A 27,421-nucleotide genomic window follows, 5' to 3' on the forward strand; every position below is an offset into this window, starting at 1 on the left:
CGTCTTCCTCCGTAGTTTGCTCTAAACTTTCGGTGGAGAAGATTCCTGCAACCGGACCCTCCGGGAGGAAGTGAAGCCGTCCACCTCTCCGCTGAAACCGCGGGAACTCGATTAACTGCGCTTCGACAAACTCACTTTAAAAGTTCTGCTCCTTCTGTTTTCTTTTTCTTTTTCCTTTCGGGGGTCCGATCCGATCCGATCCGCTCCTCGGATTCGTTCGACATGTCTCTGCGGACGAGCCAGAAGACGTCGACGACGTCCTACCGGACCGTGAACGTCGCCGCCCCGGAGGCGTCCTACCGGACCCTGAACGTCGCCGCCCCGGAGGCGTCCTACCGGACCCTGAACGTCTCCGCCCCGGAGATGACCTACCGGACCGTGAACGTCTCCTCCCCGGAGGTGACCAGCTCGGTGTTCTCGGCCAGGTCGGTGTCCCCGATGCAGACCGTGTCCCCGGTGCAGGCCGTGCAGAATGGCTCGTACGAGACGGTGCGCTACCTGGTGCCGGTGCAACAGGCCATGCAGCAGCAGCAGCAGCAGCAGCAGCACTCGTACTACGTGATGCAGCAGCCCATGGTGCAGCAGATGGTGCAGCCCGTGATCCAGCAGCCGATGGTGCAGTGCGTGTCCCCGATGTACCTGCAGACTCTGCCCCGCCTGAGCGTCAGCAGCCAGGAGTCCGACATCCTGTACCTGCAGCAGCAGACGGTGGAGGTGAGTCCCTCCGGAGCAGCCTCCTGTCCTGCTGGAAAGCCTCGTTTCAGACCTATTCCATTATATAGTAGCACTTTGAGATTGCTTCTAGCAATGAAAAGTGCTCTATAAATTGAATTTATTATTATTAGTAGTATTGTTATTATATATTGTACCATATTATTATTATTATCATCATCATCAAATCAGGAACACAACCTTTTTCAGTGCCAAAGTCAGAGTCAGACAGTTTGTCCTCAGTGTCAGAGACAGAGCTTGTATAATATGATCGGTGTCTACCAACATATAAAGTGATACTCGATTTACTAAAGTGAACAAGCATCTTTAAACTACCACTGTAGATTAAAAAAAACATCTGTTAAATGCACAAATGTCCTTGTTTTGTAAAGTTGAATCATAAAATACCTACTTATTGTTTATGTTTCAGCTGTTGCATTGACTTCATAATACATATTTGCATATTCTTATTCTGTTTATTTAGTATAATACACATATCTCTGCAGACTTCTTATATCTTTTTATTGTGATTCTCCAGGACTTTTTATACTTCTATTCTTGGTTGGAGAAACTGTAGCGAAACCCTATTTCCTACCTGGATCAATTTAGTATTTCTGAAGAAAAAAAACACGAGGAAATATGACTTGAAAAATTTAAATTAAGCAAAATGAACACACATTTGCAGATAATTGAGTCAATTGCAAATCATCTGTTAGAAATAACCAAGAGAATTCTCTGTATAGTTTTATATTGTTGAGGTGTCAGACTCCAGCCTTCTCTGGTGTCGTGATGTCTTTCTCTTTTGGATTCCCTTGAGCAGTTGATTTGGTGTGTAAATGTCGTCTACACATCTGTCTCACATCTGTAGCTTCTGTTTCGAGCGCCGGCCTGGGCCTGGTAATGAACACACCCAGCTCATTAACCCGTCCGTCAGTCTCACAACCTGTCTTCAGTCACGGGAGCGGGGAGGTGCTCGGCTGCAGGGCGAGGATAGCGTGTGTGAGGCACTTTGCCGCCATTACGAATAACATCAGCAGTGTGACGAAATGATATGATAAAATGAAATGATAAGTCAGTTTCCAGAGCCTGAGATCAGAGATAAACAGGTGGACAGGAAAGACGCAACGTAACGAAAGACCTTTGACTTTTTCTCTCTCTTTTTCATTATGAAGTGCAATTTATTCTAAAATAAGTGACATTTTCTACGAATTGAATTTGCCGACTTAAAAAAACTCACAGGAAAGGGAATGAGAATGAGCTCATACCGCTATACAGCCTCAGGAACTGAAAAAAATGTATTATGTGTGTATATATATATATATATATATATATATATATATATTAGATCTTTTGATTCTGATCAGGTACCAATGACATTTGTCACATGTCGTCTTGAGCTGCAGCAATCAGTCGATTAATCAATAAGTCTTTTCTACAGAATATTTAATATTTTGATTGTCGAACAGTCATGTTATTTTTTTTGTTAACGTTTCCTGGTTCCAGCTTCTCACATTAGGAAGTGATGCTTTTCTCTGTCGTGCATGATAGTGAACTGAATATCTTTTGGGTTTTGGACCGTTTGCATTTGCTGACGTCACTGTGGGTTTGATGGGAAATTATTCTGTGCGTTTTTCACTGTTTTCTGACAAACTGTACCGACAAACCGATTAATCGACGAATCTGGGGAAATTCAAAAGAATATTTGATCGATATTGCAAATAGTTTCTTCAGATTCCTCCCGTTTGAAGTCGGAACACTGCTAATTTTAGACTAAACATTTCTCTTGGTTCAAGTTCGGTAAATTTCCTCTCCTGCTTTTCTTTTCTGTCAGTATCGGTACCGAAACTGAGCTAATCTATTGGCACGGGTGTAAAAAAGAAAGAAAGAAAGAAAGAAAGAAAGAAAGAAAAGAATTTGTCTCCATGAACTGGTTTGTGTTCTGTCTCTTCCCTCCTCTGGCGAAATTCACATCACCTGTTTACATTCTCTGATGGATTAAGAAACTCTTGCCACTCCTGCGCTTTACCGCTTGACTGATATAGTAGACGCCATGTCACTGCCAACATAAACCTGTGGCGTTAATAACTGTTCAGGACGATGGATTCACTCTGCTTCAGGCCTCAGGCTCATAAACCTGTTAACGTGCTTTCACCTGGTTTATGTGAGTTGCCTCAGTTTCACTAGTGAACACTTCCCTGCGCTGATAATCACTTCCTGGTTGCCTCGGCCTTTGCCCCCTGGCCTGGTTAATACAAGGTCTGTGTTGTAGCCTGGAAACATTTGGATAATCTTCACTCCCACATTTCCCTCGTCTGTTTCCCGTATTTAGCTTTGTCAAAAATAATAATAAGAAGAAGAAAAGTCTCCCTGTTCGCTCAGCTCCTAATTATATACAATGTATTTCTTGTGTTGAGTGCGGCTGAGAGTCGTCACTACTTTTCTTTTTGTCTTCGCTGATAGTTTCTTTTCGGCTGAATTCTGCCGTCTGCGTCTCCGCAGTCGGAACCGAATTGTCCTGAAGTGTTTGGTGGAGACGTGGTGCCACACCCGGTCTGACTCTGCTGAGGTGGCACACCCTGTCATTGAAAAGACAAACACATTCCTCCACCTGGCTGGATTATCTCTGCTGAATTAGACTGAGCAGAGGTCTCATTCTATTCCCCATGCAAATACCTTGAGTTGAGCCAACACATCTTGTCCACTATCTTCATTTTTTGTCTCATAGATATTTTACCATGTCATGCAAAAATGCTTCCTTATGATTGGCTGGAGGTGTCGTTTTATTTTTAAGTATATATTTACATTTCAAGCTGTCGTGGAAGTTTGATTCTGTAGCTTAAAGTCCCCGTCTTTTTCGAGCACATGTTGTCACTGTAGAGGTGTTTTCACATTCCTCACCTGGAGGAGGAGATTTCTGTGCAATTTGAAATTCAAACGAATCCTGGGGCAAAGCTAGATTTGGAACGTCACAAATACAGGAAACCAATCTCTGTCCAATATGCAAATGTGGGGCAAAGAAACTGGAAACTTCCAGTGCAGCAGAGGCAGCGCATCATGAGAGGACGGCAGGTGTGTCAGCCGACAGTTAGCATTAGCATCAGCAGTTAGCATCCCCGAGAGGACGGCAGGTGTTTCAGCAGACAGTTAGCGTTAGCATTAGCATCCCCGAGAGGACGGCAGGTGTGTCAGCAGACAGTTAGCATTAACAGTTAGCAACCACTAGAGGACGGCAGGTGTGTCAGCAGACAGTTATCGTTAGCATTAGCAGTTCATGAAAGTTTTATGGCTGAATGTCGCCGATGTTGCCGCTAGCCATCTTGTTGCGCACATTCTTCCACCGGTCAACGTAGCGCGAGCAGCTGTGGTGGGCGGGGCCTGTGTTATTTGCATATCATGAATACTCATAGTCTCAGAATTCCTCAATGAGGGAGAGAGAGTGGATGGTTTTCCAGCCCCATTTCAGAAGGTTTTTTTTAAACTTCTTTTGGGGGGTAAACAATGTGAAACAAAATATTAGGGATAGCAGATTCTTTTTATATACTTTAAAACGTGACTGGAGGGGTTCTTTAAGTTTATCAGATGGAGCGGAAAGTCAAGTCTCGAGTTACTCAAGTCCAATTCAGGTGAAGTGGAAGATGAATAAGACGGAATACGTTTTATCTTCAGGGCAAGTCACCCTTTTTTTTAACAGGGTTCCTCTTCACTAAGTGCTTCTTGGACCAACTGTGTGGACGGTTCCAACCCATTGATTTTTACTAGGAAATAAACTCTTACGGCGTGATACTCCAAAGTTGAGATAAGAGACGATTATATATGTTTAACGTGCGAGTCAAAAGCAAACTTTTTTTTTTTATTGAATCAGTCGTGTGGGTTTTAAAGTAATCAAATGCTTAAAGACGATGCTACGCAGAGCGAGGTCGATCATTTCCTGTTGAAATCTCACCGCCTCCTTCGTTTTCGCTCCGTTTTGTCTGTGATTACAGAGCAACAGCAGGAATTCTTCGTCGGTGTTCAGCCAGTCGTCCAGTCCTGTCCAGCCAAGTGTTGAGGAGGCAAGGACAAACACACACACACACACACACACACACACACACACACACACACACACACACACACACACACACACACACACACACACACACACACACACACACACACACACAAACGCACAAACGCACGCACGCACTTGGTATAAACCCACTGGAGCAAAAAACTATGTAAAGTCTAGTTAACTTTAGTTTAGACAAGTTAGTTTGGTTTTATTGTTTTTCGTGATACAATACATGAGATAATAAAACTTCGACTCCGCGGACAAACTGTCAATGGTTTTTGTGAACACGACAAACATTATCCCGCAGACAAACGAGTCTGTAACCTGTCCCGGCGAGTTTCAGGGTGATCCCGCTGTCGGAACATGTCACTCAAGACGATCAGAGGAAGTGAGCTGGAAGACGTGAAGTGCTGCGTCTGCTCGGCAGCGACAGCGACTGTGGAAGGGGAAAAGGATTTAATGTGCAGACTTCAACCCACGAATGCTACAAATTCGTCCGCAGTATCTTAAATTACTCTGAGAACTAGTATGGAGATATGTAATTTAATTTCGCTTTGGGTAGAACGCGCAGGCAGTGAGACATGATGCACAACTTCAAACATCTTCCACAGAATTTTCAACATTAGGGCACAAGTGATCGTTTCAGTTTGATGAAGCATAAAAAGACTTGCAGTTTAACACTATAAATTACATATAGCTACTTTTTTTGAATCAGCATTTAATTGATCATATTTTGTGGACGTATAGTCATTCATATGATGTTGAAACATTCACAATAATCATCATAATGAATAAATTATATAAATCTGATATTACCAGAGTTTCAGTGCTGCTCCCAAATTTGTAATTTTTTTTCTTTTATACTTTTAAGAAACATGTTATTCCGCGAAAGTCGCTTTTTTTTGACATTTCATAAAAAGACAACTTCTCAAATGTCAAAGAACCCCAAAAAAGAGGGCTACATTTCAAAGAGAGATGATTGTGAATCTGCTGAGACATGCAGCGCCTACTCTCTATATTGTATTTGTTGCCACACAACATTTTGGTTACTATCCTACATGTTTCCAAAACCAGCATTGAATTCTTACAATAGAACGCGCTCAGTCTCGAAGTCTCTGGGCTTTTATTTTAACGACCTTTTGGGCGTAACATGAAATGAACCAATCTGAGCCTCCTCCCTTTGATTTTTATTTAACGCCAGGCGTATTTGCACCGGGCTTTTGGAGCAGCTTTATCTCACTTGATATTCTTGATATTCTACGATGTGGGTGTTTTTTTTTTATACCTCTAGAATCATATATCTTGTTGTTGAATAGATCTGAGGGCAGCCGCATGTCTTAATGTCTTTTGATATGCAAATCAACAACAGCACAATTCTCACTGAGAAATCCTGTACAAGTCGAGTCGTCTTCCTCTCTCGTGATGATTGCGTCTCCGGGTTGGTAAATTGCGGTTTGAGCACGTGACGGAATGATTTGTGGTTTGAACCGTAGAAGTGTCGTGTCGAGTTTCTCTATAAACTGAGGAATGGAATTGGAAGAGGCTTCTGCACAGATTGATCAGCATGGAACTTGAACGCGGGAACTTGTCTTTGTGTGTGTGTGTGTGTGTGTGTGTGTGTGTGTGTGTGTGTGTGTGTGTGTGTGTGTGTGTGTGTGTGTGTGTGTGTGTGTGTGTGTGTGTGTGTGTGTGTGTGTGTGTGTGTGTGTGTGTGTGTGTGTGTGTGTGTGTGTGTGGGTGGAGCGACGCCCTGCTTCCACATTCGCAGTGTTACAACAACACTTTGTTCAAAATCACAGCTCCTTCAACTGTCACAAAACGCTGTTTCAGGGTGGGAGCAAAAATCGAGGTGTGTCCGCCGGCCACTTCCCACAGGCCTTTGCTCTGGGCGGGCACATTCCTTTTGATTTGAACCTGCAGCGTCATGTACGCAGCTGTTGTCAAAACAGGGCGGTTCATTGATTCATAGCGGCCACGGCGGCGCTTTGATGCCCGTTTGTCTTGGCACGAACTGACAAAGAGTCGTCCGTGGGTTTCCAAAGAAATCGTAACTGTTTTTTGTGGTGACGCTCTCATCTGCAAGTCTGTCCTCAAAACGTCTGGTGAGGGGAAAAAAAAAACACACCTTCAAATAACTTTTGTGAAGACCTATTCCCAAATTAAGAAATTCCATCTGCGGAAGTGATCAATTTGTAAAGGTGGTTTGTCACAAATGCTGCAATTTACAATTATTTTCATTATTGTTTTAACCGTTACAAGTTTTTTGGATTAATTATTTTGTGTACAAGACGTTCAGGAAATAGAGAAAAATGTCCATTACAATATTCTTTTGTTTGTATTGCTGTTATTTTTTGAAGATTTAAAACGGAGAATAGCAGCAAATCGTCACATTCGAGAACCAGGAACTGTTTTATGTCAATTTTTTTTCTAAATGGCTCAAATTGTGATCAGTTATTATTCATAACTCGCCCTGTTGAGATTATTTGAGTTCTTTTCTTCTCCCTGCACAGTTCACTCCATCTCTTTTTTTTTTTTCTACAGTGAGGTCGTTTCAAATACAGTAAAAACGCAATAAATCAATAGGGACAGATAAGACCCGGAACGTGTTTCGACAACACTCTCGGTTCAAAAGTCCACAAATGAAACCGTAGCAAACAGGAGGCAGGATCAGATAAAGTTGTAGGCTGGGATTTTGGGGGAACATTGGTGCATTTATTGTGCATGGAGTGAATAGAAACATATGACATTATCTTTGAATTATGAGAAGTTTTGTGACGTAATCTGCTGAGCCACCGCTGCCTCTAATTTCCTTTCTGCTCCGACTTGCCTGGTCTTGTGTACAGGTACAACTTAAAGAAAACCGTCTGGGCGGTCAGACCTCAGACAGTAATCAGCTTCTCTAGAAGAGGCAACGGGCAAAAAATTAAAAAGATTTTATGGTTTGCCAAGGACAAAATCTGATTATGATAGGTTGCTACGGAAACACGCTGGCCACACCTGTGGCCTCACCTACAGGAAGTGAATCTCCTTGTTTGATTTATCTTTCTTTTCTTTTTTTAAGTATCATTTATTCTTTTGGTGACGGCATCAGATGTTACTTTGCTGTTGAGCAGGATGACAGAGTTGCTATTTATGAAACCGTGAGGCCCTCGACGTTTCTCACAACGTGGGCCACTCGCGACGCCGACAGGGATGAAGTGCTTAAAAATGTGTGCGTGTTGGAGGGAAATGGTTGAAACGAATCCGAGGCTGCAGTGAAAGCTGAAGTGTTGTTAGGTGTCAGGAGGCTCAGCTTTCACTACCGCCGCAGGGGACGACCGATGACATAATGCATTCCTGAGTCCCCGAAACCGAGTTTTTACCTGTGGGGACCACAAGTCAACACACACCGGCACACCGGCTAAAAGACTCTCTGAGTAAACGTATTAATCACCGATGCACTCACATTGAATGTGACGGAAGAAGAAGTGATTTCTGGTTGTGTAGCGTTAGAGGAGCCAATCCCAGCTAACATTGGGCGAGAGGCGGGGCCACATACACTCCACACAGAAAGGCCCTGGTCGGTTTGAACCGGGATTCGAACCCAGAACCTTCTTGCTGTGAGGCGAAAAGTGCTACGCCACCGTGCAGCCCCTCTAATGTATCTTAACATCCCTAATGATTCGCTTCCCGTCTTTTTCAGCAGCAGGTTCAACAGCAGTCGACGGCTGAGGTTCAGTGAAGCTTGTCGTCGATCTGTGGGCTCTTTTTAGACGGGAGATAAACCATTAGATGTCTCACACTGTGTAAACAGCCTGTTCAGTGGAGGTCACGGTCACGGCGAGTGCTCTGGTAAAGGAGAGGAGTTAGACAAGTTGAGTGATGAGAGGTGTTAGATATTTCTGAAGCAGGTTGAGGTTTAAGTGTGATTTACGCAGGACGGCGTGTTGACGGACATGCTTGCTGCTGCGAGGAAGGGTGAAATCTGAGACTTTTCTGTTTGAGAACGACTCGGCGGCGTCTGCAACCCGGATTAGACCACGGATTCAAGGATTAATGCGAGTTTTACAAACTGTATCCGAGAGTGGCGCTTTCAGCGTTGTATTTCTTTTTGGTTGTTGTTTGTCTCTGATCCGCTGCTTCCCCAAGACGCCTTTCTCACCACTGCGGGATATGTGAGGCATTCAGAGTTAATAACAGGTCACATTGTGGTGAGGCGAGAACACTGGATGGGACGCCATGTTCTTAATGTTTACAGGGAGCAAATCTCTCCAGAATCCCCGACAGATTCCGAGCCAAACGGGGAAACGCGGCTTTAATTAAATCAGCACTTTTCCATAAAGTGAGTCTGTCGGGAATAACTTTAATACTTTCATCACTATTGTGCAGGAAATAAAAATTGAAATGCCGGTTTGCAACAACGTCACATCTGCACCTCATCCGTGCTTGGTAGTGGCTTTTAGAAAATGTTCAATATCTCATGTCACGGTATTTTGAGTCTCACACGCAGCCAGTACTTGTGAAAGTTGTACACATGCTGTACACGAGCGATGCACACGTATGTATTTTTGTCTCATCACATCTGTACGCCGGCTGCTTACCAGTCTGTTGCCGACAAACGCTGACATTTCTGAAGCTGTCACGCAGGGGGTTGGAGCTGAGTTATGGCCCTGTGGTGCAACCAGTTTGTATCCGCACATAGTTTGTGGCGTTTTTAAACTTCATACAATTGTCGGTTGTGAAAGTTATGCTTGTGAAGTAGAGTGAATTGTTTCATGTCATTGTTCTGCCAAAACCAAGTCGGTAGCGAGTGACTTTCCGTCTCATCAAACATAATTTTCAAAACAAATGAATCTGCCCCAATTTTTCGGACTCCTCCAAAGAAACGATACATCCTGCGCCTGCAAGGCTTCTGATTGGCTCGTTCATGCAACATGTCCCCAAGCAGAATCTCTGGTTAAGTAAATGGAGCCATGTTATATTTGGGGAAAAGGTTTGTCAAAAGAAAAACTGTGGTGTGATTTCTGGCTTCGTGCCGACCTTGGCATGGTGTGTGTTGTTAATGGAAGTATTGTTTTCATGTCTTTAATCCCCTTTTTGTTCTACAGCATCAAACAAAAAAATGTTTATGTGTCTTTGCATGATAAAGAATATAACAGGTAACTGGAGGAGAGGGGGAAGTGAAACTTTACTATGGAAAATACTGGAAAAAGTACAAAAACTTACAGTGGGATCAGACATCTAATGTTCCTACTTCACTGCCACAGTGAATCACACACAGAGAAAAGGATGTTTTGCAGTACAGCCACTCAGAGACACACACAAAGAGCCTGTGTGTGGTAAGGTGACTCTGTTCTCTCTCTAGTGTTACCTGAGTCGCACGCACACACACACACACACACACACACACACACACACACACACACACACACACACACACACACACACACACACACACACAGGTGATGTGATGATGTATTCAGGTTAGATATTGAGTTACTGGTCCTTTGGTATTCTGCGTTCACACAGGATGGAGAAGTGAGTGTAGATGGTTCACCTTCTGATCGTCCTCTGACCTGCTACAGTTTCATAATGAAACCGAAAATATACTTTTCAATGACATTTCTCTTCCGTTTGTGGCACAATCTTAAGACTCATTGCCACATATTGATTTAGTCTTTTATTTTCATTATTGATTTCATTTCATTTCAAAGCTGTGTGCAGAGAATTGATTCACACACACAAACGCAGTGACATCAGACCCATCCGACATAGTCGCACATGGCTAAAAACCCCCCCCCCCCCAACACATTTGGTCTTTTTTGCAAACAGCGACGATGTAGCGGGGAAGTGAGATCCCTTCACACGTGGTCACTCGGGACACGAGCGGAGATGCATTTTAACACCGAGTGTGAACTGACGCACTTAGAATGTTTATACCAGGTATGAACATTTGTGATATGTTGTCATTTCAAGTCTCGTCACATGTAAACAGGGTTTGACCTCCCGCAGGGGAAGGAAAAGGAGGCTGCGTCCAAACCATTAAAACAAAAAGTGTTCGCTGTCAGAAACAATCTTCATCCGTACTAACACTCCTGGTGCATTTTAAATACACAAAATATTAGGGTTAGCGGCTATCACAAAGATCATTTGATAGGAGCGTGACGAATCAGGGAGGGATATGTAGTGACTGATGAGAATGTGAGTGTCTGCGTCATTGTTTCCGGTCGTCCAGACTAAAAACAATAACCCCAGAGGTTTTATGGGGACGTTCCCAGAACCCTCCGATTTAGGGGCTTGAAAACTCAGGAGCAGTGTGGAATTCTGTCATTAACTTAGTGAAACTGCTTATTGAGTTCTTCAGAGCTTCAATGATTTTTATCCTATTATTATTATTGAGTAAGGTAATGATCGTTCAATGTGCCAATTCTGTGATTTTATTTCTGCCTTTTTTTTTTTTAAATGCAACTTTTGTCAGGGATTTCCCAAAGTTTATTACGTCATCCTCGTGCTCTGGCCTTCATCTTTACTTTTTTTTTGGAAATATACAGACACCATATTATGTATATTTTAGGTTCTTTTAGGTTTAGGGAGGTTTTAGAACGGAGTTTAGACTGAAATGACTTTTCTGTGCTTCCTTTGACCTCGACCTTCTCAGTTGTCACTCCTTTCTAGGTGAGACACACACACACACACACACACACACACACACACACACACACACACACACACACACACACACACACACACACACACATTTTTGTTTCCCTATCCCCAGGAGGACAGCTCATTGACATAATGCAATCCCCATTCACTCCAACCTGAATCATCATAACTAAATGATGCCTTAACCTTTAACCTTATCGTTACCTGAGCCCTAAAGGCCAAGCGTCAACCCGTGGTCCTGTGGGGGACCACCAGTCCCTACAGGTTCATAAGAACAAGTGTACACACACACTCAGCAGCTCTGACCTGCTTACCTCTCATCATGAGGTCGTTGTCATCCTCCCACACATTCTACACAGCGGTATGAGCTCAGTGCTGCGGCCGTTCCCAGGAATTTAGCGTCTGTCTGCAGGTCAGCTGCATATTAAACTCTGTCAGAGTTGATCGGATCTACCACCACCACCTTCCCCCCAGCCGGACTAAACAAGAGGCCTCACAGCTGAGCGGCCCTCAGAGTCCTGATGGCAACATATGCAAGTATACTCTGAACCCAGAGAATAGATTTTAGTTTTCTTGAGGTTATTCTCATGCAGTATAGATATCAGAAGGGAAAACTACGAGCTACTCTGCATCTTCATCGGTGACCCAAACCTGCACAAGTAGTTATTTTCACAATCATCCTGCCCATTGGTTCACACTCACAGTATTGATCACTCATTGTCGTATGTCCCACAAAACTGGCGACCCACCGTGACGTCACCCGTTGGTTTGTGAGCTGCCATTTTGGAAGCTTTGAGTCTCGCAGCGCCATCTTGTTTCCGCCCCCCCCCCCCGCAACCAGACGTAGGAGCAGGGGGTGTGGTCTGACTGAGAGCTCGTCCACTGCAACCATGCACTGATTGGACGGTACCGGCTGTCAATCACGCTGTATCCACGCTACAATGCGAAACGAACCATCATCTACAAAATGAACATAACGCAGACTCGAAACCAGAGATTGAACCATAAACTCTGCAGGAAAATGTTTCCTGGCGTTTTACATCAAGTGAGAAGTAGAGTCATGTTTCTCATTAGACTTCTACAGAAACAACCAGTGGAGTCGCCTTCCGCTGGCAATTCCAGGAAATACAGAGGAAATAAGTTAGATAATCCCTGCAGCCAGTAGGAGTAGAACATTGAAGAGGCCTTGGATTTTGAAGGCCTAGTCTTAAATATCAACGTGAAATTATGTTTCCTCTAAGGCGTCAGCTTCTACTTGTCATGTCTTGACAACATCTGAAGCCGATAACATATAAAGTTTTGACAGATGACAACATAGCGAACATAAAGCACCGTGTCTTCGACGGAACTGGAATCAGCTGGTTGGAAAACAGAGCGTGGTTCAGGTCTGTCTGTCTTCCACGCTCTCCCTTTCTCTGCAGGAATGACAGGCATGTTGCCGTGGCAGCCACAGCCCTGCAGCGCTGCGACACACCCACCTCCATGTGATCACACACTCCTTATCTCGTCTGTTGCAATCTGCCTCTCTTCTCTTTTGTATATGCAATCCCTAAAAGTTACAGACTGTAACTTCAGTTTTCACCTCACGGTCGCTGCAGAAAGACGGGATTTGAAATTACAACCTCACTCCCGTGTCTTCGATAAAGTCAATACAACTTAATAAGTTATTAATGTCAAGCATATGTTCTTTTATTTACCGTTAATGATTTGTTGTTTTGGTGCTTTCAGGGTCAAGCTTTGAGCTTGATTTCCAACAGATTTTTCTCTCAAAGCTTGTAATACACCGGATTTGAAATGGCGCTAAGCAGGAATCCAATTCCTAACAGCGTCTTTCAGTGTCGGTCTTCTCCCACTGAGTTGCTTCATGCTCCCGTTTACAAAACCTGAGCCTGTTTGGGTTATCGCCGCGTCGCTGCCCGTTTCATTCTTCGTAGTTTCCTTAGTTTCTTTCATTCTCTGTTTTCCCTTTTAGATAAGATTGCATCTCCTGTGCCAGTGTTTACTGGTAGTGATGACATAACTTGTTTAGTCTTTCTCTCATTGGTGCTGCTGCACGAGTGTCGGCTATACAGGAAGCACAAAGGGGCCATGCCATTCAGAAACAATATGAAACAACAGAGGGGAACGGGGAACTTTGGCATCTGTAGCGTTGTTGTTTTTTTCTTCATACTCGGAACTACCAGCGAATCAGGAACATATCAACCTTAACTTGATCCTCTATTCTAGTAACTCACAGCATGAGACGACATCTATAAATTACAAAGAGGTTCAGTTTACTCTAATGCAAAACAGATCAAATTAGCAATTCCTCACATTGGAGCAGCTGGAATTAGAAAGAGTGGACAAAAGATTATAACCAGTTTACTTCTCAGTATAATACAGTCAAATATAACATTACCCACTGACTACAGAACCTCTCTGACACGGTGGCAACAGGAACTGAACGTGTAGAATAGGTACTTAACCTCTGTCACGATCAGCGCTCCTGGCTGTTGTCACAACTGTCGGTGGAGGTCAAGTGTGAATGGTTGTTAAATATCCTCAAGAGGCATAATAGGAGACATAATTGTGGGTTGGGGGGATTATGTGGCTTCGTCTGTTGAGGGATGGTTTCTCGGGCTCTGACACTTAAGGCCTCTTTTACGTCTCTTTCAAACCACCTGTCCCCCTTCGTCCCTAATCCTTCAGGTGTAGGTAAACTGCCGAGTCCTGACATGAGGAGTCGGCCCTCCAATGTTTTACCTCCATATACCGTTAACATACTGTGGACATCCGCATACCCACGGGAATTGTCCCAGACTAATATTGTCAGCTCTCCAACTTCTGGAAAAGGGTCACACGATAGGATACTTCACAATTCATAAAACCCAGGAAGAATCAGTAAGAGCATTTTAATGTCTGCATTATCATTTCCAAAAGTCTTATCGCTGCCCGTTCAGACTAAAACACAACCTTGAGTTTTTAAACTAAGACGGGGCAGTGGGTTTCCCAAATGTCCCCCCGCCCCCCCAAAAAGAAAAGCAGTAGTATGGACGCCAGGCGTAAACAAAGAGTGATGCCTTCTAAAACTTCTTAGTGTGTAGGCAGCCTGAGAATCTCCCCAGACAAGCTGAACACGATACTTAAGTGTCGCTCCATGTGGTTCTTGGAGGCCGTCCAATGGCACAGTAGTGTAAACTTCTCTTGGTGGGAAACGCTGACTCCCAGTCTTCTTCACCCCGGCTCCTGTGGAATTTGGGGATTCCTGATGAGACATGACACCGGACAAAATATTTCTGTTTCTTGGCTGAAACCGAGATAAAAACCAAGTTGAACCAACCACCAGTGGGTGACTTGTTTATTCAGAGAGATATTAAATATATATTTAGTTTAATTTCCCTTAATTTCTCCCTCTCCTGAAGTTTTTAAATGATTCAAACGAATCTCTTTAGTACACAGGGAGCAAACTATCAAGATCGTTTAGTGTAGCCACTAGAGATCATGAGCTGAAAAAGGGAAACTGAGCCTTCAACTGACTCGGGAACCGGTTTTGCTTCAGGAACATTTAAAAACTTTAATGCCGCTTTAGATTTCAGATAGCTGTGTAAGTGCAGCAGGTGATTTAGTGTCGGTGCAGGTAGTCGGTGACATACTTTTAGAAAATATGAATGGCTCCAATTAGAGCAACCCACATACTAGGTCATTATTTTACACTAAACTTGTCCAACAGCTCTTAAGATATATTGCGTTGAGAGGCTGTGCGGGCCTGCAACTGAAACGGCTGCACCCTGTGATAAATGAGCTTTAAGACCCAAAGATTAATTCAGGCAGAACGTATAGATCAACAGACCCAGGCCAACCTGCCTTCCACACCAAAAAACAACAACTGACAAACTTCATTCATTTCTCTTTATGAAACTTAATCCCTCACCGGTCTTCCCTAAAGTTAAAAAAAAGAAAAGTTTGACAGATGACGCCGTCTTGTTGCTACAAGACGGTAGCTGATGTCCGTTGGGTGTAACTGAAATGAAATGATTCATGAAGGGCTTTTTTTTTTTTACAGCCGGCTTTGTCACAACGTGCACCACGGCACCTCAGAGAAGCAGCATGAGAAAAGAGCTTTTAAACAAGACTAGACAAATATTATCAATCATGTTTGTGTTGACCCCCCCCCCGGTCTGTCATGCGTCGGCCAACAAAGACTCTGACGGGCCGGTGTTTGTAGAGAGTGAAGGTGTTCAACACGGCAGGCGGCTCGGGCTCCGCGTGGGCCTCAGATAACAGGTTACGCAACTGCTTTGAGTGTTTGTTAGCGCCTAGTGTTTGACTCCGCTCTGTTGCCACATGTAGATAAGAGGAGGCGATGGGCGTGGTTGGCTCAGATCAGGTGTAGGGTGAAGTACGCGAAGCAGCAGGTGGAGATCCTCGTGAACTCGGGCTCTGCTCGTCTTGGTTCGATCGCGGCCCTTTATAGAGTTCTTCCAGCAAAAAGAGCTTTGTAGTTGTAGGAAGAACCTTCCCTGTTTCGTCATGGGGAATCCACCTCCACAAGGAATAGGTTTTTCCACAGTTTGGTTGTAGGGATGCACCGAACGCACCGAAATTGTTCGGCCCAATAAGTGAAAAGGCCGAATAATTGTTGCGGAAGAATGTTTTTAGTGACGCGATTCCAAAAGCTGCCGCGACCACTTGTTACACCTTTGGTATGAACCGGAACCCCGAATATGAGCTCGAGATCACTGTTGGACCTGCAAATCCCCCCAAAACCCGGTGGGGAGTCGGAAAAACCAGAACAGTGTCACGGCGGGACATTAGAGTAATTTGACGTATGAACAAAGACATTTTATTTGCATTATTTCCTGCAGACATTAAAGCTGCATAGGCACATTGACCATAATCCAACTGTGAGAACAGTGAAAGTCGGCATGACGGAAATCAAACGCAGGGGACTTTTATTTCTTGTACTAAACTCCTGAGAAACCAATGGCAGCCTGGAAGGCCGTCCCTCGAAGGGTCACAACTGATTCACAAACGGTGGGTCTAAATCTGTCTCTCCCTCTTTTTCTTTTACTCCAGGAGGAAGAGGAGGAGGAGGTGGTGGTGGAGGAGGAGGAGGAGGAGGAGGAAGAACAAGGCGGCGGGGAGGAGGTGGAGGTGGAAGAGGTGGAGATCGTCAACATCATACAGCAGAAGCCGCCGCCGGCCATCGAGCGGATCTCCCGGACGGTGGTGGGGACGGAGCTGAGGGAGGGGCCGCAGCCGGTGAAGATGGACACGCGGTACTTCGGCGAGCTGCTGGCCGACGTCTACAGGAAGAACTGCGACATCCACTCCTGCATCTCGGAGCACGTGTCCAAGATCAGAGGACAGTGAGTGTTGGGAAGTGCTCGTGCGTGTGTCATTTTGTCCTGTGACTGAGAGTTTAACCATAAAATCGTAATCCTCCTCCAACCTTTCACAGCCACTGAGGACGTGAGCCTCTCAATCAATCACTCAGCGCACACGCGCACACACACACACACACACACACACACACACACACACACACACACACACACACACACACACACACACACACACACACACACACACACACACACACAGTTCTCTCCCGTCATGTTCACGTCCTCATTGTTTTGTCTTTCCTCTCTGTGTGTTACAGGAAACACCAGCTGGATCCCAGCAATGACTACAAGGTGAGAAACAAACACACACGCACACACACACACACACACACACACACACAATGAATAAATCTGAGCAGAGAAAACCTCAAATTCAACTTAGAAGCGGAAAAATAAATTCATAAACGGTTGTAAACGGTTGTAAACGCAGTCCGAGGGACGAAACAGGACGAAAACCAAATCTGCGGTTCACACTTTATGGCTGAATGTTAGAATATTGTCTCACCTCTGTTTAGCTGTTGGATCATTCACTGTTTCACACTGACCCTCCACTTTGTATGTCCTGTAATTCAAAAAATTCAAAATTTGTCCAAAATGAAAGGATCTTTCTTCACTGTCCGAGACGGAATTTCATTCACCTGTTCCATTTGCCTCAGGTGGAGAAAGAGGAGGTGGAAGCTCTGATTCCCAAAGGAGCCACGGAATTGACCAAACAACAAATCCGCTACCTGCTGCAGGTGAGTGACCGAATCTGAGCAAATCAAATTCACTGAATCAACATCGTCAACAATAGCAACAGACCTCGCCTTAGACCAGTTTCTGAGATACTGTATTCATACAGGTGTATTGTTGTATTAATCTGACGTCATTCGTGTTGCACTTTGTAGATTTGTTATTTGAATCGTTTTAGATTAATTCCCTCAGTTTGACCTGAGGTTTTTCTTCAAATCCCACCGTGTAAAATCAATATGTGAAAATAAGTGTTTTCTAGTGTGTTTGTCACTGATTTAACTTGTCCTACGATCACCCATAACCCATGATTCATAAATAGTAATGAATGATCGTTAATGCAGCAAAGATATAAAGATGTATCATCACAGACATGAACAAACCTGTTTTAAAGAATTTATTAACTTTACATACACACGTACATATGATCACAAACTAATTATCTACGATTTACAACTGCAGATGTAATTCCAGCAACGGAGTCAAAACACGGTCATGTTTTTTTAAACTGTCAACGAATCTTGAATATGTTGGTGTGATTCATGTTTACTGTAAAACACGGGGCTTCACGTTGACCCCTCTTCCTCTTCCTCTTCCCCGTCTTAGACTCGTCTCACTGCCGATAAGAGCATGCGCCTGCTGCTGGCCACCTTCAGCAGCCTGAGAGAGGAGCTGCTGCACATGTCCGAGGACCTGCGGGTAAGAGCCGCCGCCGCCGCCTGACGACAAACTCTCTCAACAGTTACTGTCGCTTTCAAAAGAAGCCGGCGCCTCCGGTTCGACGACATGGTGAGAGCAGAAAAAGGAAAAGAAAGCAAACACGCAAGCAGCGTCCAATCAGATCCTCCGGGACGGGTCGACAGAAGTCATTAGGAACCCAACTCCTCAAATTTTAATGGTTTGGCTTTCTTCAGTAGGACAGAAGAGTTAGACCTTCTCTCATGTGAAAGTGATCAAATGACAAAAAAGAAAATGTTTGCCATGAGCAAAAATCCCTCATTCAACATTATACTTTGTGAAATCGAAAATATTTGTAGCCAAATTGACCCAAATATAAAAAGAAACGTGCAGAAGGGACCTTTCCCCGTCTTACTACCCCGGTTTTCAGCACTTTAATGTTGTAGCCGTTCGATTTGGTTTTAATTTAAAGTTGTACAAGTCTGCAATGTTGCTAATTGTTGGAGCAAATAAATGCAGTGAAGTTAAAAAAACTAAAAAACATCAGAATTAAATACAAAATATTCGTGTCTTACTTACACTTGGCATTGTTCTTAATTAAGTACTTTAGTATTTGTGTTTTGTCACTTTCTACCATTTACATTTAGATTTTAAACTTTTTAAATTCTGGTATTAGCATCGGTGAAAACGTTGCGTCAATGCACTTTTATTCTTCTTCCTTCTCCTGAACAAATACAGAGAAACAACCCTCAGAGTTTCTGAAAAGTCAAACGCGGCTCATGGCTTTTGCAGAGGGAGGGGAATCTGAATATATTTTTTTATTGTATAGAAATATTTAAAACAGTGAAATGGATCAAACGACGCGTCGGAGCATCAGGGCGTTCGGGTTTCACGAATAAAACGTGCCCATGCAGATCCAGATTTCCGCAGCAGTCGGTGTCAGATCGTCACGTCGTGAGCTTCTCACAGTCGTGTGTGTGCGTTAATCAGATCATTTAAATCAAACCAGACGTGTGCGGGCGTCGGGCCAGATGTAGTAGAGTCAAGAATTCCTCTTGTGGTTTGATGGAGTCTTTAATGTTTCCGTCCAATCAGACAACAAGCATGTGAACAATGTGAGCAGAGGAGAAACACAACTTATCCAGTGTTACACAAGATGTTCAAGGGAGGAAATTGATATGAAATGACCTGACTGATTGACTGATTGATTGATTGATCGTATCATAATTGGCATGAACAACCTCCTGTCTGTGGTGTTGCAGTGTCTGGAGAGCGAGAAAGAGTCTCTGGAGCGAGACCTGAGCTTCAAAGCGGACCAGGCTCGGCAGTACGACAGCCTCCTGGAGGCCGTCCGGGAGAACAACAGACAGCTGCAGGTACTGCACACCTGTGTGTGTGTGTGTGTGTGTGTGTGTGTGTGTGTGTGTGTGTGTGTGTGTGTGTGTGTGTGTGTGTGTGTGTGTGTGTGTGTGTGTGTGTGTGTGTGTGTGTGTGTGTGTGTGTGTGTGTGTGTGTGTGTGTGTGTGTGTGTGTGTGTGTGTGTGTGTGTGTGGGGGGGGGGGGGGTGGGGGGGTCACATTATTTCTGAATCACATCCACAAGTAGACATAAATATGAGGATGTTCCTTCAAAGTATTTGGTTTGAAGTTGAAGCTAGAAGTCATCGACGACATCACTGAAGATGTATTCTCTGTGGTACCGATAAGACGTGTTATTGACGTGTTCGTGTGTGTTCCCTCTCCAGCTGTCCCTGAAGGAAACCAGCGCCTCCCAGCGTTCGCTCGAGAGCCAGCTGATGAGCAGCCGCAACACCGACTCGAGCCGCGAGTTCAAGGTCAAAGAGCTGGAGGGAAGGATGAGGGCGCTGGAGAAGGAGAACGAGATGCTTCGACAGAAGGTACAAACGCTGCCCGAAGGGAAACAGATGAGGACACAAAGAAAGTATTTGGAAGAAGAATTAGCAAAGGCTTAATCCAAACTCTAAGAAATTCTGTTAAAAAACAAGCAACTTTATTCTGACAGAGCAGAGGGAACAAAAGGGCTTCATATAAATGTTGCTGCTGGAGGCAAAGTGAAATGTTTGTGGCGGCTTCGCACAAAAGCCACGTGAGACGTTTGAATCTTGAGGAGGGGGAAATCAAAATAATAATCGGAAGTCCTGATGATTTTCTTTTCTCCCTCCGTCGTCCAGCTGTCGGGTCAGGCCAGCAGCACCACCCTGCACATCAAGACGGAGGAGCTGTCACGCCAGTACAAGGACCAGCTCAGCAGCATCAGACAGGAAAAAGACCAGGAGATCCAGAGGCTGAGGGTGAGAATCAAATGTTTGCAACCACCATCTGCACATTTATGCCTAAGGGTTGTACGGGCAGAATATTTCTTCACATATGCTCCTCGTCCCCATCTCCGCTCTGCCTCCAGACCCAGATCACGCGCATCCAGACGGAGGTGAGCAGCGAGAAGTCGTCCTCAGACCGGAGTCTCCAGCTGAAGATCTCGGAGCTGCTCGCCATGTTGGAGCAGCGGCAGACCACCATCACCCGGCAGGAGGAGGTCGGCGACACCACACACACACCAACACTCTTCAGACAAGCGTTTTACAGTCGCCCGGGGAGAAGATTAGGTTGGACAACCAAGAATTAAGGCGACCGTAAAGAACCATACCAGAGTTTTTTGTTATGTTTCAGCTCCTAAAAAAAACAAATAGTGTTTAAAGATATAATTTTTTTTAACCCAGAAGTTTTACACAGACACTGGCATGAAAATCAAATCAAGACACTCATGAAATGCTCTCATGTTGTGTTAGTCACCACAGACAAAATGGAGGCCGTGTCTGAAATCGCGCCATTTTGTCCAAATGCTAAGTGAAATTTCGTACGCCCCATACAGCGGCCTCATTGTATCCCACAATGCATCGTGAAAAGTAGTGTACAACCAATGGTCATAAAGAGACCAATACATACCACCCTGCATTGCGCTCGTGGTGCTCAAAAACGAAATTGTTTTCCCAGATGGGGGTGTAGTCTGACCATAAATATCTGACAAAGAACTCAGAATATATATATGTCAAATCTTAAACAAAGCAGTGGGTTTGAATTATGGTTAATTGGTGCAAAACGTGGTATTTGTAGGAAATGGGCCAATACATGTGAAAAACCTCTGGCATGGTCCCTTAATTCCCGTTTATTATAAAACATATTTTCATTTCATTTTTGACTATTTCTATCAGTTATGATAACATTGTTTATTCCTGAAGTCGGGGGGACATGGGAACTTTACAAGAATGTCACTCATGGTAGAGGCCATGGCCCAACGGCTCCCTAATGAAACCGTATTTTAAATTCTCTAGAGTCTGATTTATTTATTTGGATCTGCACCAAATTGCAATCTCATAGATATGACTCCTCTGGACATGCCAGATTTTTCTTTTCATCAGGATCCACTAATTATTTCCTGGGAAAATCGGCGACAAACGTAACGAGTATTCACATGATCAGTTGGTTATTTCGCAGGAAAACTGTGTGTGTGTGTGTGTGGCTTCTGGTTTCTGGAGTTTTCACCTTTCAGGTCCGATTGCATTCTGACCAGGTCTAAAAACAGGCCGTCAGTTAATTTAACCCTCAGGAATGTTGTTGTAACCGCAGGGTGATGGCATCACACACACACACACACACACACACACACCCGAGCTGGAGTTTCTCACACGGATGGCGGCGACAAGTTTTGAATTTGCATTTAAAGGGATTTGGAAAAAGAACACGGCTCCAGAAGCAGAATGGAGAGATGTGCGAGGGAAGAAGAAAAAAAGGAACAACTCAATTTGTTTTACTAAAAGAGCCGAAAACCAAGTCTCACATTCTGAGACGAAAAGTTACAAGATGATTTGATGTATAGTCCTTACTTTACTCAAACAAGTCAAAGCTACGAATGTTCTGTCTCCTCTGCTGACCTTTGACCTCTGCTGACCCCTCAGGAGATCAAGAGGCTGATGCAGGGCAAAAACGACAGCTCCAAGAACCAGTTCACCAAGACCATCATCACCAAGAGGTGCGACGCCACGGCGACCTGTCACAGATCACATTCAATGCACACTGTACCATAGAGATGAAGTGATGGGTCGATCATCCATTTATCTGATGGACGGAAGTTTTTCAACGGTCACTTTCATCATCACTCATGAAGTTTCAGGAACTTTTCAAGCAAAAGTGCAAATGGGAGTTTAATGGTCCCAGTTTCTTAATCCTAGCTGCATTTCCTTGTCTCACTTTTTATAGTATAATGAAAATCATATGAAATTTTTCAGTTATTTCTGTTTTCACCCCCAAAAAAATTGCAGATTAATTGGTAATTTAACATCATTAGTTGCAGCACTACAACATTACATATTTATGTTTCAACCATTTTATTTCAACAATTTTCTCTTGTTATTGTTAAATAGTTTAATGTTTTCAGATACTCTCAAAAAACAAAAATTATGTGCGTGTGCGTGTAGGTACAGGAACCAGTATCCCATCCTGGGTCTGCTCAGCGACGACTACCAGTACACCTCACCCATCAAAGAGGACAAGACCATCGTCATCGAGAGCAGTGGGGCGATGATCAAACAGGTAAGACACCAGCGGGGAGGGGAGTCGAACAGGAGATGAAAAAACACGGTCATTGTAACGGGAAGCAGATTGTCTACTCCGCAGTTGGTTGCCTAGTTACAGAAAATACCGGCGAGAACCATCCATGGTGAAAAGTAAGAGTGGCAGCGTGATTTTCACCGCTGGTAGTCGAGTCGTGACTAATAAGAACCAATCAGGAAGTGAACACGGTCGACTGGGTCGACGTTTCCAAATGTCTCTGTTTATGTCTGTCATAAAACGCAGCCAGCAGTGATTCCAAACTTCTCCGTTTTAGGTCCTGGAAAAATCCGGAGGGCAGGCAGAAGTGATGCAATTTAAAACTAACCTCAGTCTTCCTCTTTAATTCTCTTAGCTTGGAGTTATACTTTGGTGGGGGGTGGGAAACTATACTACTACTATAGTCCAAAAACATTTTAGAAGGTAATTTCTTAATTAAATTCATCTAATCTGCTCTGCATTACATTCCATGAGCCTTTTTTAAACAAACTGTCGTGATTTTTATGACCACTAGAGGCCGGCAAAGTTACACGTGTACAGGTAACAGAAGTTGTTAGAAAGAGGAAAGGAAGATGACCACAAACAAACAAAATGAATAAATAAAATCAGCATTAATAATTAGAATTGAGTAGTTTCAATGAATACAGATGTTAATATAACAGAACGAGGGCAAAGAAAAAACCCTATCCTGGTCAGGAATGTCTCGCACAGACGTGTCATCGGGACGACCAACAACGAGGTCACAGTCTGAGACGTTGCGTTAGCTTATTCAGCCGCGAATTAACCTGCCCAGTGTAAAACATCCAGTGTATTTTACAACCACACGTGGCAGGTCAGTACAGTAACTTAACTTTAAACGACTGCGAGTATCAAAATGAGAAAAAACACAAAATGAGACAAACATCATGTTCTCTGCTCGGTTGGAAACTGCTCCTCCTGCTGTTTTGTCTTTGTCTAATGTCCAGACATTTTCATTCTTTCTGTTTTAAGCTGACTGTAAACATACAGTAACTACCTGTGTTTTATTTTTTAAACAGGAAACCATTATAAGCCCTTAAGACACACTGCTTCTCTCCGACAGGAATGATTGAACGACAAGAAGACCCCCCCCCCATTGCATGCTTGTCCTCCCCTCCCCTCCCCTCCCTTGTCCTCAGGGCCCCCCAGGGTTGGTGGCGGTTGAAATCCCCGTCTCCCCTCCTAAATTTGGGATCATTGATTCGGATCTTTGATTTGACCAAATTGGGCTTGTTTGGGGGTGAGTGTTGTTGATTGGGGCTTTTTTTTGTTTTCATTATTTAAAAAGGGAATACATAAAGTTATATTCAAAGACCAAATCTCTTCACACTCTACTTCAGCCCGTCGGTTGTGACATGGATTAAGGAGGCAGCGATGTAGCAGCAGTGACAATTGGGAACTGAAGGTGAAGTTTCAAGGTCAAAAACATGTTTGTGAAACACTTTTTTTGGTGTCCCCCGAACTAGCTTTTGATTGGCTACTGCACTAAATGCCATTTGAGAAATGCTGATATATATAATTATAAAAAAACAGCATAATAATTTATTTTATATTTAATGTTTCATCCGATCTGACTCTACGCACTAACGCTGACACGTGGCAGTGTTTCTGTGAGGACAAGACTGTGATGAATGTTTCCACAGGCCAAAACATTCTGTCTCTCTGCGGTCGGGCTGGGAACTGCGTGACAATGTGTCTTGTGATGGAATCACTTCACACGTGATTCTGTGATGTGTTGCACGACAGTCATCTGTGCCCGGGGAGGAAAACATTCGGAAAAATCTAGATATCACATTTTCAGTTCCACCGATTGACAAAATGAGACCCGAGTCAGAGAGTCGCTGCCGCCTCGGTGTCACGGATGATTGTATCGTGATATATTGCTGTATTAATCGTTTGTCCCATCGCTACTCGGCGGGTGAGCTCACGCGTCACAGTTCGGCTGCCTTTGGTTCCACACGGCACAAGACACACTGCTCCTGCTTAAACTTTAAAAAAAAAAGAAAAAAAGAAGTTTGAATGTGCAGCAATATTTCAAAATGTTGCAATTTTACCATTCCAGGTAGTGTAAGACTGGTCAGACGGTCCCAGGAAAGTAGGTCATAGTTAAAAAATATGAAAGCTGCAACTGTTAATTGATCAGAAATCTACTACTTAATTATTCTGCAATTATTTTGATAATCGATTATTCGGTTCGAGAAGTCAAAATTCTCTGAGTTCAGCTTCTTAAATGTGAATATTTTCTGTTTTCTTTGCTCCTCCGTGACAGTAAATTAAATATCTTTGGTGTGAGGACGAAACAAAAACATGGCCCCGGGTATTTTGGGAAACAAGATCGACATTTTATGGACCAAAGCAACTAATATGTCAATCGATCATTAAAATAGTCGCCCTGAAAGACGTACAAAGCTTCCTCACTTCTCGTATTTCACCACTAGGGGGGGCCCCCCCAACTGAAAGCAGTGCAGTGAACGACTGTGGAACCAAAACGCCGCCCGGCGACGCCAAACGTCTCAGCTCCCAGTTGTCACTCGTGCACGTCAGAGTGGAGACGTGTTGCATCAAATCCTCCTCACAGCCACATTAGCCCCCCGGGGGGACAAGGGAGGGGAATCGCTACTCTGCATGTAAATAGTTATATATAAATTTAAATATGTAATTTCGATGGGCTCAGTGAGTGTTTTCTCCAGGATGACTGTAATATGGTTTGAGGGACATTTGAAAAATGTTCTGATGGGGGGTTTGTTTTTTCTTTTGCTTCCTTTGCTTTTGTTTTGTGCTAAATGCTAAGTTTGCATCCGTGTAATTTGTTTTTAAGACGATTGTACGTACGTTTTGGAACGTGTCGATGGAGCCAGAGGTGGCGCGGGAGGTCACGTGTTTGTATATGACGGTGGTGTGTGCGATGTCTCGCGTCCGGGGATGAGAGCAGGTGGATGTGTGGGAACTGCAGCATGAACTTCTGGGGGATTATGGCGGTGGAAGAAAAAATGTTAAAGCACAATATTACGTCGGCTGGCTCTCTCTCTCTCTCTCTCTCTCTCTCTCTCTCTCTCTCTCCTCCTGAGTTTTCCTCGATCGGCCTCTGTTCACAAAGCGACGCGTGTGGAAGGCTTCGTGTCCACCGGCTGCTCCACGTCAAGGTGCTGCAAGTTGACAGAAAAACTTGAGACGGAAACTAATCCAGGTTTTGTTCTTATCTTTGCTCACATGGGGCTTTAAAAAAACCAATCATTTCTGGTTTGTCTCCCAACCTATTTCCTCCACATTATTAACATAATGAAGTAGTAAATATGTCGTTATAGCATTGTACCGCACACACACACACACACACACACACACACACACACACACACACACACACACACACACACACACACACACACACACTCATCTGTCCCCTCTAGGAACAGATTGGCTTCATCTTGTGCGTTTGTGCTTCTATACGCAGCCTCTGTATCAACTCAACACCACGACATGCACATGTGTGATCCTCAGTTTCACCACTCAGAGCCTCAGGAGATGGACGGGAAGATGAATACAAAAATAATAAATTAGAATGTCAACCGCGTTTCGTCTCGAAGTCGACGGCGACCATTGTTTCGGTGACCAGTTTTCGGTGAAATTATACACACGTGTACAATACACCCCCCCCCCCCCAAAAAAAATACTAGATTAACAGCACCGACAGAAAAAGAGCCGCCCGGTGGACACAGCCATGTTTTGGTTGGAAGCCTGTAAAAAACAAAAACAAAAAGTGCCTTATTGTGTTTGTCATGTGAGCGAGCGGATGTTGGGTCTGAATCAGTGTTTTTGTTCATAATTGGTCAAGAACCATCAACCATCTCTGCTCCGGTTGGTCGGACCTTCATTCGCTCGCCGCCTCTGGGTAATCTGAGGAAAACAAAGACTCTCTCTCTCTCTCTCTCTCTCTCTCTCTCTCTCTCTCTCTCTCTCTCTCTCTCTCTCTCCCTCCCTCTCCCTCTCCCTCTCTCTCTCTCTCTCTCTCTCTGCCAGCCGAGCTAAATTAACTGGTTGTTGTAGTTAATCTGCAAACAGATGATGTCTACGTATATTTTTCGAATGCAGAAGATTCTTCTTTGTTTTCTTTTGTTTTCTGTGGTCCGAGAGGTTTCGGCCTCGGGGCCTTTTCCATCGAGAAAATGTTTTGAGCTGTGATTAAAATCAGAAAACGTCTCTTTGTAAAAGTTGCACTTCTCTCGTGGTGGTGTTTTCTGTTTCTGCGTGATCACGAACAACCGACCCGGTCAATAATGCTCACAGTAAAGGGTCAGTTCACCCAAATGATGAAGGGACTCATCTCTCGTCTGACCCCACTTTGTCTCTTCTGTTGCATCAATTCTTTTTTCTCGCTTACGAGATGTCAACTGTATTTCCCTCGAAGACCATTAAATGTGGCCAAAGGTCCAGAAAAGCAAGTAAGTGGTACTCGAACCTGTTTGAATGCCTACATATTCACTTTCTGTAATTGTTACCCTCTTTAATTCTCTGTGATAATCTTCACAGCAGGTCTTCAAAAAACAGAAAAAACAACCTTTCACCCCTTGTTTCCTTTAAAC

The 27,421-nt window shown here is 44.0% G+C and overlaps 1 protein-coding gene across 2 annotated transcripts; it reads left to right on the plus strand.

Moving 5' to 3' along the window:
- pof1b (POF1B actin binding protein) lies at window positions 1–24,045 on the plus strand. Of its 2 annotated transcripts, none has more exons than XM_035624395.2 (12): window positions 1–714; window positions 16,463–16,755; window positions 17,049–17,082; window positions 17,448–17,528; window positions 18,127–18,219; window positions 19,461–19,574; window positions 19,943–20,095; window positions 20,390–20,509; window positions 20,620–20,751; window positions 22,172–22,245; window positions 22,691–22,805; window positions 23,905–24,045. In XM_035624395.2, exons 1-12 carry the CDS (start codon window positions 223–225, stop codon window positions 23,908–23,910), a joined length of 1,707 nt encoding a protein of 568 aa, XP_035480288.2. In that variant the 5' UTR covers window positions 1–222; the 3' UTR covers window positions 23,911–24,045. The 2 variants fall into 2 exon arrangements, with proteins under 2 accessions (XP_035480288.2, XP_047184795.1); XM_047328839.1 differs by having other exon boundaries at window positions 23,861–24,017.
- The last annotated feature ends 3,376 nt before the right edge of the window (window positions 24,046–27,421 follow it).

This window comes from Scophthalmus maximus, chromosome 2 (assembly GCF_022379125.1).
Source record: "Scophthalmus maximus strain ysfricsl-2021 chromosome 2, ASM2237912v1, whole genome shotgun sequence".
Lineage (NCBI taxonomy): Eukaryota > Metazoa > Chordata > Actinopteri > Pleuronectiformes > Scophthalmidae > Scophthalmus > Scophthalmus maximus.

Coding starts and splice junctions, on each gene's coding strand:
- pof1b (XM_047328839.1), top strand. CDS start 223: ATGTCTCTGCGGACGAGCCAGAAGACGTCGACGACGTCCTACCGGACC. Junction 16,756..17,048: donor GTGTCCAAGATCAGAGGACA/GTGAGTGTTGGG, acceptor TGTGTGTTACAG/GAAACACCAGCTGGATCCCA. Junction 20,510..20,619: donor AGGAGATCCAGAGGCTGAGG/GTGAGAATCAAA, acceptor CTCTGCCTCCAG/ACCCAGATCACGCGCATCCA.